The sequence below is a fragment of the Lethenteron reissneri genome, chromosome 61 (genome assembly GCF_015708825.2).
Source record: "Lethenteron reissneri isolate LAM-NWPU_2019-01 chromosome 61, ASM1570882v1, whole genome shotgun sequence".
Classification (NCBI taxonomy): Eukaryota; Metazoa; Chordata; class Hyperoartia; order Petromyzontiformes; family Petromyzontidae; genus Lethenteron; species Lethenteron reissneri.
Window position 1 is genome coordinate 2030547 of NC_083839.1, and position 17060 is coordinate 2047606.

Sequence of the window (17060 nt, forward strand, 5' to 3'; positions counted from 1 at the left end):
TAGAAGGGAAATAATAAAATAATAAAATAAAACATTATAAAATATATTATATTTTATTTTTATTAAAACATAATAAAATATATTATGTTTTATTTTTATTAAAACATAATAAAATATATTGCTTTATTTTTATTATTATTTTATTATTTCCCTTCTACGTGACTTTACCGAAAGAACCAAGAAGATGAAACATGACCCACCTATTCCGGATAATTTTGCTTTATTGACACATCCCCCCCAATATTCAAATATGCTGGTCCTGGGCTTGCACCCCACCTCCGCTTGTCCCTTCACCCCACGTGCAGTGACCGGTGTGGTGAAGTATGACCAAACAATCCCCATAACCGTCACGCGATTGGAAAGCAGTCATTCGGCAGTGGACTGACACAGGACTGTAAATTATAATTCTTGTTTGTTTATTCCAGCTGTTGCATACGAGTGTGCATACATTCAAGACTTATTGCATAGGAGCATTTCATAAATACTTGCCGAGCAACGCTGCGGATACTTTTGCTTTATTGACGATATGACCGCCAGCCAAATTTGGAACGGTGGCCCAATGTCAGCAAAAAGTTATCCGGGTCAGTGACTGCGTATTTGCATTGATGTCGTAGATCCACGATTACATTACACGGACGATTGAAACCGGTTGTTGTTGTTGTTGTTAGTTTGTTTTGTTTGCTAGTGCGAATACATGGACTGTTTAAAATAAAATGAAATCGACGTTTTATTCGTAGTAACTCAGAATTGCAATGGGTTATTTGGTGATAACATGGGGACATTTTGTGCCAGCATCAATGTATGAAAAATCACAATAGGTGTTACCCTTTCTGGCAATAAAACAGGTGTTAAGATGTTGGAACACCAAACAGAGGAATCATGTCTGCATTATTTAATGATTTAAAGCTTTCGTGACTGCATGGATTCATATTCTTGGTTCTTTCGGTAAAGTCACGCAGAAGGGATATAATAAGATAATAAAAATAAAACATAAGATAAAACTCTCACGACGTTTCGGCCACAACGCAAGCAGCCATCCTCAGGTGAAGAACAGGGCTGTCCTAATGAGGACGCTGTCTTTCCGACAGCCCTGTTCTTCACCTGAGAACGGCTGAAAGGTCGTGAGAATTTTATCTTATGTTTTATTTTTATTATTTTATTATTTCCCTTCTACGTGACTTTACCGAAAGAACCAAGAATATGAAACAAAACATGCCCTGATAAAATATGGCATTGTCTTTCAAATATGATAATTGTTTTTTTACCCTTTTATCTGGCAACAAAACTGACACCTTTTTTACAAGGAGTCATGTTTGCATAGACCACAATACCTGCAGTCATAATGCAAACAAAAAACATAACTCTGATAATATATGCACTGTCCCTGAAGTTGATTGGTCCACACCCGAGACAACTTTCCTTAGAGCCTAGTCTCACATGGGTTGGACCAGATGACGCCAAAAGGCGCACAACTTAAAGACAATGTACCATCAGTATGAGAGCTCAAGGTAAGCATTTACACCATTGGAACCTCATTTGCCAGTAAAAAATATGATAATTGTTTTTTTACCCTTTTATATGGCAACAAAACTGACACCTTTTTTTGCAAGGAGTTGTGTTTATATTGACCACAATACCTGCAGTCATAATGCAAAACTCATTTGCCTACACCAGAGACAGCCTTCTTCATGGCCTAGTGTCGTCACCAGTGTCAGACCAGAGAACGCCAAAATGCGAACAGTACAAAGGCAATGCCGCACCGATCAGAGCATTTATCGCTCGGGGTGAGCAGCAGCTACATCATGGGAACTCTTTTACCAGTAGTTGATGATGCTGCCACTGATGCTGTTGCGTTGGCAAGTGGTGCGCACACACACAGATAATATATATACATTTTAACCAAACTATCAACTTTGTATTAGTTACCAGGTAAGGCCCACTGAGCGAAACGGCTCTTTATCAGAAGCGACCTGGCCACCACAAATTATAGCTCAGCGAAGTGACGGATTGTCGTGTGGACATTTATAGCAGCCAAATGCTCTAAGCGCACGTTGATTCTAAATGTGGAGGGGAGACACCGGGAGGAACAGGAACAAAAGCTATCCACGCGACCACAGGGAGAACGTGCAAACTCCAAATATACAGCAGGCGTCAGGTTCGGGATCGAACCCACAACCTCCTGTACACCAGGCGAGGTAGTTAACATTTCGCCACTGCGGCGTCCCAACAATGCGGTCTTTAAAGAAAAGAAAAACATACATATGATGGTTGACGTTCTGGACAATAGCCCTTCATCGTGGTGCATGTAAATCAATGTTGTTTTCATGGACACACATCTCCATAGAGTAAGCAAGCATGAATTGACGCGTAAATATGGACATGATTAAGATTAACACTCAATTGAGTAATGCCCCCCAGGACTTAATTTGAGCCAGAGCTCTCCGGGGCTGACCTCCAGAAAATGTCCCTGGCCATGACCTACCCCCCCCCCCCCCCCATGCCGTCGGTGTTGGGAGGGGGGGCTCTGTGGGGCTTGGGACAGGCTGGGTTGAAACATATTCCACAAGAAATTAAGGCTAAAGTGCCCCTATAAATATTTTTCCACGAAAACTGCAGGCTCAGTTCGCAATGCTTTCCAACCGAGGTTGGCAGTGTTTATGCCACCGCCTCTGGATGATATTGGTCGCGAAAGGCTTACGTGTGAAACCTGGCGTCTCTGTCCATCCGTACCGGGGACGATTGCACGACAATTCTGGCAAAGATTAAAATCCAATATGAATCATGTTACTCTTTGGTTCTTTCGGTAAATTATAGATTTGAAGCTTTCGTGACTGCAAGGATTCATACTCTGGTTCTTTCGGTAAAGTTCTTTCGGTAAAGTCGAAAGAACCAAGAAGACGGTTATTTATTCATTACCCCCCCCCCCCACCGTCTCGTAATCATTGCGGCTCTTAAAATATTGAGGATTTTTTATTTTTACCGAATCCCTCCCCCCCAAAAAAATAGATTCTGGTTATTTTGGTTGCCGGCCTCTGCTACAGACGATTGTCCACATTGATGAACGAGGTACTTCAAAAACGAAAATATTTTTTTTATTTGACCAGGTTAAGGCCCACTGAGTTATTTCGGTGATTTCACGTAAAAAGAAAATAAAGAAAATAATAAAGAAAACAAACTTAGCACAGTTAAGCCGACTCTCTGCCTTGCATTGCATTACATTTCGAAAGAAAAAAATGCTAAGTTTGTTTTCTTTATTATTTAATCCATTTTCTTTCTACGTGACTTTACCGAAAGAACCAAAGAGTAATTCCTGCAATCACGAAAGCTTCAAATCAAGTTTTACGCAGCTCGTTTTTTCAGAAGAGACCGGCCAATCTCAAATGAGAGCTCAACAAAGCGGCTCATCATCACGTGGACATTTATAGCAGCCAGATGATCGATAAACGCGTGAGTGACGCCGATTCTAAACATGGAGGGAAAAACCAGACGACCCGGTGGAAAAAAATCCACGCGGTCACGGGGGGGGGGGGGGAGAGAGACACGCAAAACTCCAAATAAACAGCAGCAAGCATCGCCACGGTCGGGGTCGAAACCACGACCTCCTGTAGACCAGGCGAGGAGGTTAACATCTCATAGCCACCGGGGCGTACTGGGGGGACACACACATCGAACCAAACCAAAAAGGACAACTGCTTTATTTTTCTTCTTCTTGGTTCTTTCGGTAAAGTCACGTAGACAGACCTGGTCTTCACATGTGGACGGCTGCATGCGTTGTGGCCGAAACGTCGTGAGAATTATTTTATTGTTTTGTTTTTATTATTTTATTATTTCCATTCTACGTGACTTTACCGAAAGAAGCAAGAAGATGAATCCCTGCAGTCACGAAAGCTTTAAATCGAATTTTTTTGGCAAATACTGTATTAGCCCTGGCAGCTGCCGTTTGGCTTCCGTGCTGATGGGTTTGTTTGTTTATTTATTTTCCCCAAAGTCAAGGACGCGCGTGTTAAAAAGTGTAACTCAATCGGCGCGTGAGTCGCTGCGTTATTCCTTCACTTGCTTCAGGCGGCCGCTGCGGGTTCGAGGAGCCGAACTCACAAACCTCTTATGGATATTAACGCACGATATGTGTGTGTGTGTAGAGTTTAGCGCGCTACTAATCTGGCGACCAGGGTTCGATTCTCGCTCACGGCCACCAACATTTATATTATTTTTTACCTACGTGACTTTACCCAAAAAAAAATAAACTAAGAGTATAGGGAAGGGGCAGTTTGACTCATCATCTCTCCATTGGTCGATACACCAACAACAACAGCAAAGCGAGAACCACTTTATGGGGAGTCATCAGTTGGTTGTTCCACGGAGGGACTGGCACCCGCCAGAGGAACGTGGAATTTGCACACCGGCGGAGCGTCTTCCCCTCGTTTGCTTGAGTTGGGAGCCCCCCCCCCCCCGTGACTGATAAAAGCGCAGCCCTGCAATTGCCTTCTCACAGCCACTGCTGACAGAAGGGTCTCTATCCAGAGGGCGCCCGAGAGAGCCCCTGTATTTGGCCTACTCTTCCACGCTGCGCAGACGTCTTGGAGGAGTCGCGAGTAACCCACACTCCCTCTGAGAATGAAAACTCATTTCTTTACAAGTGCTTTTGTTGTGTGTGCGGTCTGGTGCCCCCTCCCCCCACCCGCACCTCCAATTAGCACGGTCGGCTACGTACGGCACGAACGAAGTTGATGCCTTGGTGTTTGAACATCTTAATCGCCCCGTGCCATTGCCAGCGAAGGTGTAAAGGCAAGAGGCGCCGTCAACGCTGTTCGTCTACCGTAGTGCGGGAGGGGGGGTAGGAGGGGAAATTAAAAAAAACCACACAAACCCCGCGCCACCTGAGCCGCGCTGAGCCGGCAAAGTTCAAATGTCAAGAGCTCAAGGGGCCGGCGTGAGTCTCGCTTGCTCGAGTGATGGGCCTGGGGCAACCTCTGCAACAAGGGAGCGAGCGAGCGAGGGAGCGAGCAACGCGCCACCGACGGGCCGCGCCACGGCGGTCACGTGACAGCCAGAGCCCTCGGCACGGTTCGAATGTGGCAGTGGAAAAAAAGAGAGTCCCCCCACCCCAGAAGTCATCGTCGACGAAAGTAAATTTTATATTTTTAAAAAGAAACAAAACAAAAACCCACCTATCCTCTGGCGAACACTTTCGTCCGCTCTAGTTTTGTTCACGACCTTGACGCGCGACCGTGCAGGTTTTGCGTGACCTTGTCTACGTTAACCCCCCACCACCACCGCCCACCACCGCCCACCACCGCCCACCACCACCGCCCACCACCACCACCACCACCCCGTGTCCCGTTGTGGTGGCGCCGTTAGATCTGCTCGAGGAAGTCGCCGGGAACCAGGCCCTTCTTCCTGCCACTCGTCACGGCCAGGAAGCCGTTGCTGCCTCCGCCCTTCTCCACGCAGATCTGCGGAAAAGTTACAGCGCGGGGGGGGGGGGGGTTAACGGGTGTGCCAGGCTAGGTGCAGCAGGTGACGGGGCAGACGCAGGTGCCACGGGTTAACTGATGTGCGAGGCTAGGTGCAGCAGGTCACGGGGCAGACCCAGGTAATACGGGTTAACGGGTGTGCCAGGCTAGGTGCAGCAGGCCACGGCACAGATGCAGGTGCTACGGGTTCACAGATGTGCCAGGCTAGGTGCAGCAGGTCACGGGACAGACCCAAGTGCTACGGGTTAACTGATGTGCCAGGCTAGGTGCAGCAAGTCACGGGACAGACCCAGGTGCTACGGGTTAACGGATGTGCCAGGCTAGGTGCAGCAGGTCACGGGACAGACCCAGGTGTTACGGGTTAACTGATGTGCCAGGCTTGGTGCAGCAAGTCACGGGGCAGATGCAGGTGCCACGGGTTAACTGATGTGCCAGGCTAGGTGCAGCAGGTCACGGGACAGACGCAGGCAAAGATCCCCCGTATAGCCTTGCTAGACTGTTGGGGCAAGTGCTGTTAGCCCTCACCTGGTCCTGCTTGAGCGTGATCTGGCCCAGGTAGCGGTTGCCCACGAATGTGCGCACGCAGCGAAACACACGCTCCGTCGTGCGGATCTTCAGCGTGAAGTTGGCGGGGAAGTAGCCGACTCGCTCGCCGATCTTGCCCTGCGCGGCACGCGGCATCAGGCAAAGCGGCATCGGGTGGCACCCATCATGGCACGTGGCATCACGCAAACAGCAGCGGTCGCGCAAAAATTGTGCGGCACAGCACCACGGAGTATCGCAGCGGTCACACGGATGTTAACTACCTCGCCTGGTCTACAGGAGGTCGTGGATTCGAACCCGACCCTGACGCCTGCTGCTGTATATTTGGAGTCTGCGTGTCTCTCTCTCTGTGGTGAGATGTTAACTACCTCGCCTGGTCGTGGATTCTAACCCGACCCTGACGCCTGCTGCTGTATATTCGGAGTCTGCGTGTCTCTCTCTCCGTGGTGAGATGTTAACTGCTTCGCCTGGTCTACAGGAGGTCGTGGATTCGAACCCGACCCTGACGCCTGCTGCTGTATATTTGGAGTCTGCGTGTCTCTCTCTCCGTGGTGAGATGTTAACTGCCTCGCCTGGTCTACAGGAGGTCGTGGATTCGAACCCGACCCTGACGCCTGCTGCTGTATATTCGGAGTCTGTGTGTCTCTCTCTCCGTGGTGAGATGTTAACTGCTTCGCCTGGTCTACAGGAGGTCGTGGATTCGAACCCGACCCTGACGCCTGCTGCTGTATATATTTGGAGTTTTGCGTGCCTCTCTCTCCCCGCGGTTGCATGGATTTTCCCCGGGTCCTCCGGTTTTTCCCTCCGCATTTTTAATTGACGTCGCGCGTTTTGAGTTATTTGGCTGCTATGAATGTCCACTTGATAAACCACTTCGTCCAACTATCATTTGTGGTAGCCAGGTCGCTTCTGCAAACGATCTACATCGCTCAGTGGGCCTTACCTGGTCCAATAAACTAAAAAAAACTGTTTCTAAGTTGAGTTTTTGTGCATACCAATTATTTTCAAAGTGTATCCGTAGGCTAAAAGCAAGAGACAGAGTCAGAAAATGCAAACTAATTCATCCTTCGATCAAATTAGCACCCAGGATTATTATTATTATTCGACCGCTGTTATTATTTTTCCTGCGCTTGTGTGCCCGGGAAAGCCGAGTCACCGAGCCTCAATCTACATTGTCTTGTGGTTGTTATTGTTTGACTTGCATCCCACTGGGATTTTTGCACACAGCGTTGAAATGAGGTGGTATTTTTTTGGAAGACTTTGCTGTTTTTTCCAGGATCTTTTCTGTTTGCGCGTAAGTCACTTTCAGATGTTTCTTGTTCACGCTTTTGTTTTGTTGCCTCCGAAACGTCGTGATTTTTATTGTTTTATTTGTATTAATTTCATTTTTCACCTACGTGACTTTACCGAAAGAACTAAGAGTATGAATCCTTGCAGTCACGAAAGCTTCAAATCTAGAATGAAAGGAGTGTCCTGCGCAGTTTTTTTCAGTAGGGGGCGGTGATTGCTACGCCATCAACATGACATTCGAACATGCGCGCACAAAGACAAAGATCCCCCGTATAGCCTTACCAGACTGTAGGGGCAAGTGCTGTTAACAAGCACCTATAAAGGCCGGCACGGCACACGAGGGGGTGGGTGGCCAACAACACCACGCCCGACCGCCTTTGTCTCCCCAGTGGCGATGTTTAGACATCGCACCAGGTACTCATTTGAGGCCGAGTCGACCTAGGGGAGGCCCAGGACCAGTTCAGATAATCGTCACCGGTGTTGGTGGCCGTGAGCGAGAATCGAACCCTGGTCGCCAGGTTCGCAGCGCAGCGTAGCGCCAAACTCTACACAAACTATAACTAAACTTGTTAATTTTACAAGGTAATGCCCACTGACCTGTTAGGATATTTTTCAGAAGCGACCTGGCCAGCACAGATGATAGCTCAACGAAGTGGCTTATCACTTCGAGTGGAAATGTACAGTAGACAAATGCTTTAAACGCAAATTTCTAAATGTGGAGAGAAAAAAAACAACGGAGGACCCGGAGGGAAATCTACGCGACCACGGGGAGAGAGAGAGACACGCAAACTTCAAATATACAGCAGCAGTTGTCAGGGTCCGGGTCGAACCCACGACCTCCTGTATACCAGGCGAGGTAGTTAACATCTCCTACTTACCGTGATATTGATGAGACAGAGAGAGATACGCAAACTTCAAATATACAGCAGGCGTTAGGGTCAGGATTGAACTCACGACCTCCTGTTTACCAGGCGAGGTAGTTAACATCTCCTAGCCACCGTGATACTGATGAGACAGAAAGAGACACGCGAACTCCAAATATACAGCAGGCGTTAGGGTCGTGGTCGAACCCACGACCTCCTGTATACCAGGCGAGATAGTTAACATCTCACCACAAAGAGAGAGAGACACAGGGGATTATTGTGTCCGTCCGTCCGTCGTGCAGGGAGGGGCTGGGTGGGGACGGAGGGGCTGGGTGGGGAGGGGAGGGTGGGGAGGGTGGGGAGGGGCTGGGTGGGGAGGGGAAGGTGGGGAGGGGCTGGGTGGGGAGAGTGGGGCTGGGTGGGGGGGTGGGAGGGGTGGGGCTGGGTGGGGAGAGACTGGTCACCCCGTGGTGCCCTTATAAAACTCAACGTTTAACCTACTCACGCCGGCTTGTGCCCGCCCTCACAGTCGGGCACAATTGCGGAATACACCACGCCGCCGTTGACCCTGGCCATTGACCGAGCAACCCAACGTGTTCCTACCAGCTCCCTCCGCAGGAGGAATGTGTTAGCAAAAATGAGCGAACTCACCTTCCACCACTCTTCGTTGGAGTCATCAGTGACCTGTAGCCGGTCCCCAGGGCTGAGGGCACAGAGGGTTAAGTAGCGTCATCTTAGCAGCTCGCTGTCACACGTGTCTTTATTTTCTAATTTTAAAAAAGTAATATTTAAAAATACTTTTTTTTAAAACACGCTTTCATGAAATGTACCGTACTCGTAATGGCAGAACTCCACGACTCCCAGGAAGTGGGCCCGCAGCTTGCCACAGCGTAAGGGACCACGTGGTGATTTACAGGCAACGTGAGTTGAGCGTGGACAATTAGACCCATGGCGAAACATAACATATAAAAAATATTGCTTAAAAAATATATATATTTTAATGATAAAATATAGTATTGTCATCAGTATGACATACGTATACCAAGTTTGCAGTCGATACCACATTGGGAAGTGGGTAAAAATTTAGTTTACAGGATTTTTTAAGTTAAATAAAAGCGTGTAATAAAAATAAACACGTCCTGTTCTATAACACGCGAGTTGTGTTCCCTAAGAACACCGCGTTATGAAAATATCGCTTATAATCATTCATAATAAAGGTTTTTGGGTCCGATCGCGTTATTTATAAATGTGTCGTAACCCTCCACCACCCGACACGGCCAATCAGTAAAGAAAGTGTCACGTTGACAAAAGACAAATAGTTCACTGCTTTAGCCCACCGGTGTGTTGAAGCGTGAAACCACAACATTTACAATGTTTGAGTAGCACGACGTTTCGCTGGTAATTGCATCCAGCATCATCGGGCAATTCGCCAGAATGGTGAGGCTCTGCTCTGTCTCCCGTTCTTATATAGAGCAGCAGCAGGGTGACGTCATCATTAACTCATTAACTCAGTGTTAAACTGAAATATCGCGTGACAGTAAATCGTGTGTAATACAGCGGTTAAAGCACGGTCCGAGATAGCACGTGAGATGCGTACGCAGGCTGAACAAAGACCGAGGCTAAATTTCGATTTAAAGCTTTCGTGACTGCAGGGATTCATCTTCTTGGTTCTTTCGGTAAAGTCACCACGTAGAAGGGAAATAATAGAATAATAAAAATAAAACATAATAAAATAATTCTCACGACGTTTCGGCCACAACGCAAGCAGCCGTCCTCAGGTGAAGAACAGGGCTATCGAACGCTGTCTGCGTCAGTGTAACGGTCTCTGCGTGAGCCTATGGGTCCCTGTGTGAGTCTATAGGTCTCTGCGTGAGTCTATGGGTCTCTGTGTGAGTCTATAGGTCTCTGTGTGAGTCTATGGGTCCCTGTGTGAGTCTATGGGTCCCTGTGTGAGTCTATGGGTCCCTGTGTGAGTCTATAGGTCTCTGTGTGAGTCTATGGGTCTCTGTGTGAGTCTATAGGTCTCTGTGTGAGTCTATGGGTCCCTGTGTGAGTCTATGGGTCCCTGTGTGAGTCTATAGGTCTCTGTGTGAGTCAATGGGTCCCTGTGTGAGTCTATGGGTCCCTGCGTGAGTCTATAGGTCTCTGTGTGAGTCTATGGGTCTCTGCGTGCGAATCATTTGGCGACCGCGCTGACACCATCAAGTCACTCCTACCCTCAATGGGCCTTCGCGACGCAGCACACAGATGGACGGGAGGCCGGGAGGGTCGCGCACTCACTGAAGGTCGAGGTCGTCCTTCTCCTGCGACTGGAAGCGGTAGAGGGCCACGTAGGTGAAGGCCGAGGTCACCGTGTCCTTGCCCGGCTTCTTGCCCTGACACAGACGGAGGGGGCGGGAGGGTGAGCGACGCTCGACAAATATCCCGTGGACTCGCGGACACTGACCCATAGACTCACACACACACACATAGACTCACACACACACACATAGACTCACACACACACACATAGACTCACACACACACACATAGACTCACACACACTGACCCATAGACTCACACTGACCCATAGACTCATACACACACTGACCCATAGACTCACACACACACATAGACTCACACAGAGACCCATAGTCTCACACAGAGACCCACAGACTCACACACAGAGACCCATAGGCTAACACAGAGACCCATAGACTCACACAGAGACGAGAATGAAAGCAAATGGGGGGTGAACTTACCTCAAAAGTGGGACGTTACAACAGGATTACAACAGCAACACCACCCCCAGATAAAGACAAAGATCCCCCGTGTAGCCTTAACAGACTGTTGGGGCAAGTGCTGTTAGCGAACACCTATGAAGGCCGGCACGGCACACGAGGGGGTGGGTGGCCAGCACCACGCCCGACCGCCTTTGTCTTCCCAGTGGCGATGTTTACACACCGCACCAGGCACTGCCCCCCCCCCATTCACCGGGGAGCGTCAGAGGGGGGGGGAATGGGGGGTACCACGTGGCACTGCCCCCCCCCCTTTCACCGGGAAGCGCCAGAGGGGGGGGGGGGGTAGTACCACGTGTCCGTCGTTACCTTTGTCTCGTCCGAGTTCTGCTCCATGTTTTCGGCGTTCTCGAACACTGCGGACGAACGCAGAGGTAGGTGAGACGCCGGGGGGGGTGGGGGGGGGGGTCTTGCGTTTGACGCCCACGGGCAGATGGACAGGGCACGGCCTGACAGAGAGAGAACTCCCTCCCCACCACCCACCCACACACTCACTCACCCACACACACACTCACCCACACACACACTCACCCACCCACACACTCACCCACACACACACACTCGCCCACACACTCACCCACCCACACACACACTCACCCACACACACACTCACCTACCCACACACTCACCCACACACACACTCACCCACTCACCCACCCACCCACACACACACCCACCCACTCACACACTCACACACACTCACACACCCACCCACACACACACCCACACACCCACCCACACACACACTCACCCACCCACACACCCACACACCCACTCACCCACCCACCCACACACTCACACACCCACCCACACACCACTACCCCACCGACCCACACACCCACCCACACATCCACCACCCCCACCCACCCATCCCACCCACACACTCACCCACCCACACACCCACAACCCCACCCACACACACTCACTCACCCACCCACCCACTCACCCACTCACCCACCCATACACTCACCCACCCACCCCCACACCCACTCACCCACACACTCACCCACCCACACACTCACCCACCCACCCCCACACCCACCCACACACTCACCCACCCACCCCCACACCCACCCAAACACACTCACTCACCCACTCACCCACCCACCCACACACCCACACACCCACCCACTCACCCACCCACCCACACACTCACCCACCCCCACACCCACCCACATACTCTCAGGGGTCACCCGAGGTCTCCGGGTCAGGAGAGTCGCACCAAACGTTGGGGGCCGTCCATAAATGACGTCACGCGATTTTTGACGATTTTTGACCCGCCCCCCTCATCACACGGCGTCACAAAAAGTCAGACCCCCCCCCCTCAAATATGACGTCAGAAAGCCCTGCCCCCCCCATCAGGGTCGGGATCGAACCCACGACCTCCTGTATACCAGGCGAGGTAGTTAACATCTCCTAGCCACCGTGATGATGATGAGAGAGAGACATGCAAACTCAAATATACAGCAGCAGGCGTCAGGGTCGGGATCGAACCCACGACCTCCTGTGGACCAGGCGAGGTAGTTAACATCTCCTAGCCATCGTGATGATGATGAGAGAGAGAGAGACACGCAAACTCCAATATACAGCAGCAGACGTCAGGGTCGGGATCGAACACACGACCTCCTGTATACCAGGCGAGGTAGTTAACATCTCCTAGCCACCGTGATGATGATGAGAGTGAGAGACACGCAAACTCCAAATATACAGCAGGCGTCAGGGTCGGGATCGAACCCACGACCTCCTATAGTTAGCATCTCCTAGTGACGCTCACGAGGTCAGGATTTTCGCAAAGTGACGCCTACCTTCATCGTTTTCATTTTCGTTCTCCAAGTATTCACTCTCCACGTCGTTGTCTTGCGATGTCTCCGAAGTTTGTCCTCCCTTGACGACGACAACAACAACAACAAAAAAACCCCACAACAAACCCAGTAAGACTCACAATATACATTGACCCCCTCCCTCTAGCCTGCGAGCATGATTGGCCCACAGGTGACAACATCACATTAACACCCAGGGGCGGTTTCTTCATTAGGGCGATTGGGCGACGCACCACCAATGTCATTGAACCACAGAGTCACGCTAGCCGTCACTGCAGCCTCTGGATATAGTCCAATCAGCGTCATGTCACGTTCTGTGGAGTACCGCCTCTTTTTGGGCGATTTCACTCCGGCTGAGAATCGCCCCGAGTGGCCCCATAGACTTACATTCAAAGATGTTTTTTTTCGAACGGGGGCGCTGCAATGCATTCTCTATGGTTTCCGGGAGGGCTCGCCCTAACGTGCTTACGTCATCATACGTAAGCACGTTTCATCCAACAATATAATTTGTCGCTACCTAGTGGAATCTTTAATAAAAGAAACTTGAGTGGATTGTATATTAATAGTGAGTATAAAAACAAACAAGATGCATTGTAAGAGTCACTTTATTTTTCATTAATATTAAAGAAGTGAAGTTGCCTTTACATGCTTAAGCTGTTAATTTATCCATTGCATGGGTGGACCTTATCCTTATCAATCATCCAAACATTTGCCCCCCCTGAGAGATTTTGCAGGAGCCGCCACTGTTAACACCCTCGTCCATTTAATACCGAAGCAGGAGGAGGATTTCTCCACAACTCTGTGGCTGTCCATCCTGACGATGCTGTTGTTGTTGTTATTACCGGCGAAACGTCACGCTACTGGAATTGTGAATGTGGTCGTGAGTTTACTCCGTAACACGCAAGCGATGCCCCGTGAAACACAAGAGAGCAATCCCCGCCAATTTCTGTCGTTTCGTGGAGCCTATCGCTAAAAATATTGACTTTTTTGAGTGCATATGCATCTGCTGGAATAGCCTATGGAAATGTCAGTGCATACTGTGGTGGTACCTGTGATTACAGCAGCGCATACTGACTGTGGTACCTGTGTTCACTCCACAACACGCAAGCACGCAAGCGGTGTGTTGGGGAGTGAACTGCGTGCTGGGATTGTGAATGTCGTAGTGGGTTTGGCTGCAATGAACGTTTGCACGCCACCAGTAAGGCGCTTCCTAGAGATTTCGTTAATGATAGACACGTCGCTTTACCTGGTGAACTAAACACAGTCGAACGAAACGTAATTTAGTCTTAGCAGCGGATTGACCACGGCCGAAGGTGACGATGGTGTTGGTGGTGGTGATGATGATGACATGAGCATAAAAGTAATTCCCAATGAAGCTGCCAGCAACTCTTAGCGAAACGAGGGATTCTGGGCCTGGGAGACGCGACCGAGAAAGGTGGATGTGCGAGGTCCACCTTCTTACAGTGATAGGTTTTTACCCTTTCAACTGGTACAAAACTGACACCTTTATACAAGGCATCATGTTTGCAAGAACCACAACACAAGCAGTCAAAATGCAAACAAAAAGAAACAACTCTGATGATGATGATAATGATATGCACTGTCCTTGAAGTTGATTGATCCACACCCGAGACAGCTTTTCTTAGAGCCTAGTCTCCATTGGTGTTGGACCAGATGACGCCAAAAGGCGTACAACTGAAAAACAGCGCACTACCAAAGTATTGAGAGCTCGGGGTAAGCATTTACAACTATGATACCTCATTTACCAGTGGCAAAATATAGTGATAGGTTTTTACCCTTTCAACTGGTACAAAACTGACACCTTTATACAAGGGATCATGTTTGCAATAACCACAACACAAGCAGTCAAAAGGACAGTGCATATTATTATCATCATCAGAGTTGTTTATTTTGTTTGCATTTTGACTGCTTGTGTTGTGGTTATTGCAAACATGATGCCTTGTATAAAGGTGTCAGTTTTTGTACCAGTTGAAAGGGTTAAAAACCTATCACTATATTTCGCCACTGGTAAAGGAGGTGTCTCATAGTATCCACCTTCTTGTCGTCCTCGTCGCCCTTGCCCTTGTTGCGGTGCGACAGGGAGTTGCCGATGCGCAGAGTCTCGTAGTCCGGGTCCACCTTGTCGTCGATGACTGCGGGGGGGGGGGGAGGGGGTTGTGGTTGAGTAGTGTCCACCATGGGTAGTGTCCACCATGGGTAGTGTCGACCCTGGGTAGTGTCCACTATGGGCAGTATCCACCATGGGTAGTGTCCACCCTGATAACTTATAAGGTGGAGTTGCAGCGCGGTGGTTAGCACACGGCACCGCGATGGTGAGATGTTAACTACCTCGCCTGGTCAACAGGAGATCGTAGGTTCAATCCCAGCCCTGACGCCTGCTGCTGTATATGTGGAGTTTGCGTGTCTCTCTCCGTGGTGAGATGTTAACTACCTCGCCTGGTCTACAGGAGGCCGTGGGTTCGACCCCGAGGCTGACGCCTGCTGCTGTATATTTGGAGTTTGCGTGTCTCTCTCCGTGGTGAGATGTTAACTACCTCGCCTGGTATACAGGAGGTCGTGGGTTCGACCCCGAGGCTGACGCCTGCTGCTGTATATTTGGAGTTTGCGTGTCTCTCTCCCCGTGGTCGCGTGGATTTTTCTCCTGGTCCTCCGGTTTTCCCCTCCACATTTAGAATCGACATCGCGCGTGTAGAGCATGTGGCTGCTGCTATAGATTTCCACGGGTCAAGCAACTTTCGTATTCTTGGTTCTTTCGGTAAAGTGACGTAATAGATAAATAATAATAAAAATATTTAAAACATTTTTTTTATTATTTCCCTTCTACGTGACTTTACCGAAAGAACCAAGAATATGAATCCCTGCAGTCACGAAAGCTTTAAATAAAAAATGCCACTTTCGGTTCAACTATCATTTGTGGTGGCCAGGTCGCTTCTGAAAAAGACAAATCTACATCGCTTAGTGGGACCTTACCTGGTCAAATAAAAAAAAATTGTCAACAAAAAAAGATGTCAACAAAAAAAATTTGTCAACCAAAAAAATTGTCAACTAAAAAAAATGTGTCAACAAAAAAAATTTGTCAACAAAAAAATTTGTCAAAAAAAATTGTCAACCAAAAGAAATTGTCAACTAAAAAAAATGTGTCAACAAAAAAAATTGTCAACAAAAAAAAATTGTCAACCAAAAAAAATTGTCAACAAAAAAATGTCAACAAAAAAAATTGTCAAAAAAAAAATTTGTCAACCAAAAAAATGTGTCAACAAAAAAAACTTGGCAACAAAAAAAATTTGTCAAAAAAAAAAATTGTTACCAAAAAAAATTTGTCAACAAAAAAATGTCAACAAAAAAATTTGTCAACAAAAAAAAATTGTCAACTAAAAAAACGTGCTTAATTTTAGTACCACGAACCAGCCGCCACCCAAGTTCGATCCCTGGCCAACGGCTAACAAACATCGGTGGCTATCGACGCATCGCCCGGATGACCTTTTACACAAATGTCGAGAGGCCTTCATCCAGCAGCGGATCGACCATGGCTATTAACGAAGCTGCCTCGCTGCTACTGATGGTGATGATGATGGTGGTGGAGTGAGGGAATGCGGCCGTGGTGTCGCCCAGATGGGCCAACCCTCACGGGCTAAAACTGAAATGCCTCTCATGAATTATGAGCAAAGCGACGCAAACTTGAGCTGTGGCCTCGGTGGGCACTGACACCCCCCTGATGGGTAGAGCGGCGGCTAAAAGTGGCCGCTTGCTGACAAAACTCTCCCGTTCGATTTAGCCTCCTACCCCCGTGTGTTAGTGTGAGTGTGTGTGTTAGGGAGTGTGTGTGTTAGTGAGTATGTGTGTGAGTGTGTGAGTGTGTGTAAATGTGTGTTAGTGAGTGTGTGTGTGAGTGAGTGTGTGAGTGTAAGTGTGTGTTAGTGAGTGTGTGTGAGTCAGTGTGAGTGAGTGAGTGTGTGACTGAGTGCGTGAGTGTGTGTGAGTGTGTGTGTGAGTGTGTGAGTGTGTGTAAATGTGTGTTAGTGAGTGTGTGTGTGAGTGTGTGAGTGTGTGTTAGTGAGTGTGTGTGTGAGTGAGTGTGTGAGTGTGTGAGTGTGTGTGAGTGTGTGAGTGAGTGTGTGAGTGTGAGTGTGTGTTAGTGAGTGTGTGTGAGTGAGTGTGAGTGAGTGAGTTTGTTAGTGAGTGTGAGTGTGTGTGTAAGTGTGTGTGAGTGTAAGTGTGTGTGAGTGAGTGTGTGAGTGTAAATGTGTGTTAGTGAGTGTGTGGTCGACTCAG

At 48.8% G+C, this 17060-nt stretch overlaps 1 protein-coding gene across 1 annotated transcript in view; it reads right to left on the reverse strand.

Annotated features, from left to right (window-relative positions):
* Nucleotides 1-395: 395 nt before the first annotated feature.
* Nucleotides 396-17060, reverse strand: part of LOC133358241 (SH3 and cysteine-rich domain-containing protein 3-like) — a 32162-nt gene continuing 15497 nt past the window's right edge. The window contains exons 2-8 of the mRNA XM_061576484.1: nucleotides 14823-14930; nucleotides 12753-12831; nucleotides 11257-11303; nucleotides 10451-10545; nucleotides 8822-8873; nucleotides 6000-6137; nucleotides 396-5453 (exon numbers count right to left, since the gene is read on the reverse strand). Of these exons, the coding sequence (XP_061432468.1) occupies nucleotides 5355-5453; nucleotides 6000-6137; nucleotides 8822-8873; nucleotides 10451-10545; nucleotides 11257-11303; nucleotides 12753-12831; nucleotides 14823-14930 (618 nt within the window). The 3' untranslated portion in view covers nucleotides 396-5354. The remainder of the gene's footprint in view (nucleotides 5454-5999; nucleotides 6138-8821; nucleotides 8874-10450; nucleotides 10546-11256; nucleotides 11304-12752; nucleotides 12832-14822; nucleotides 14931-17060) is intronic.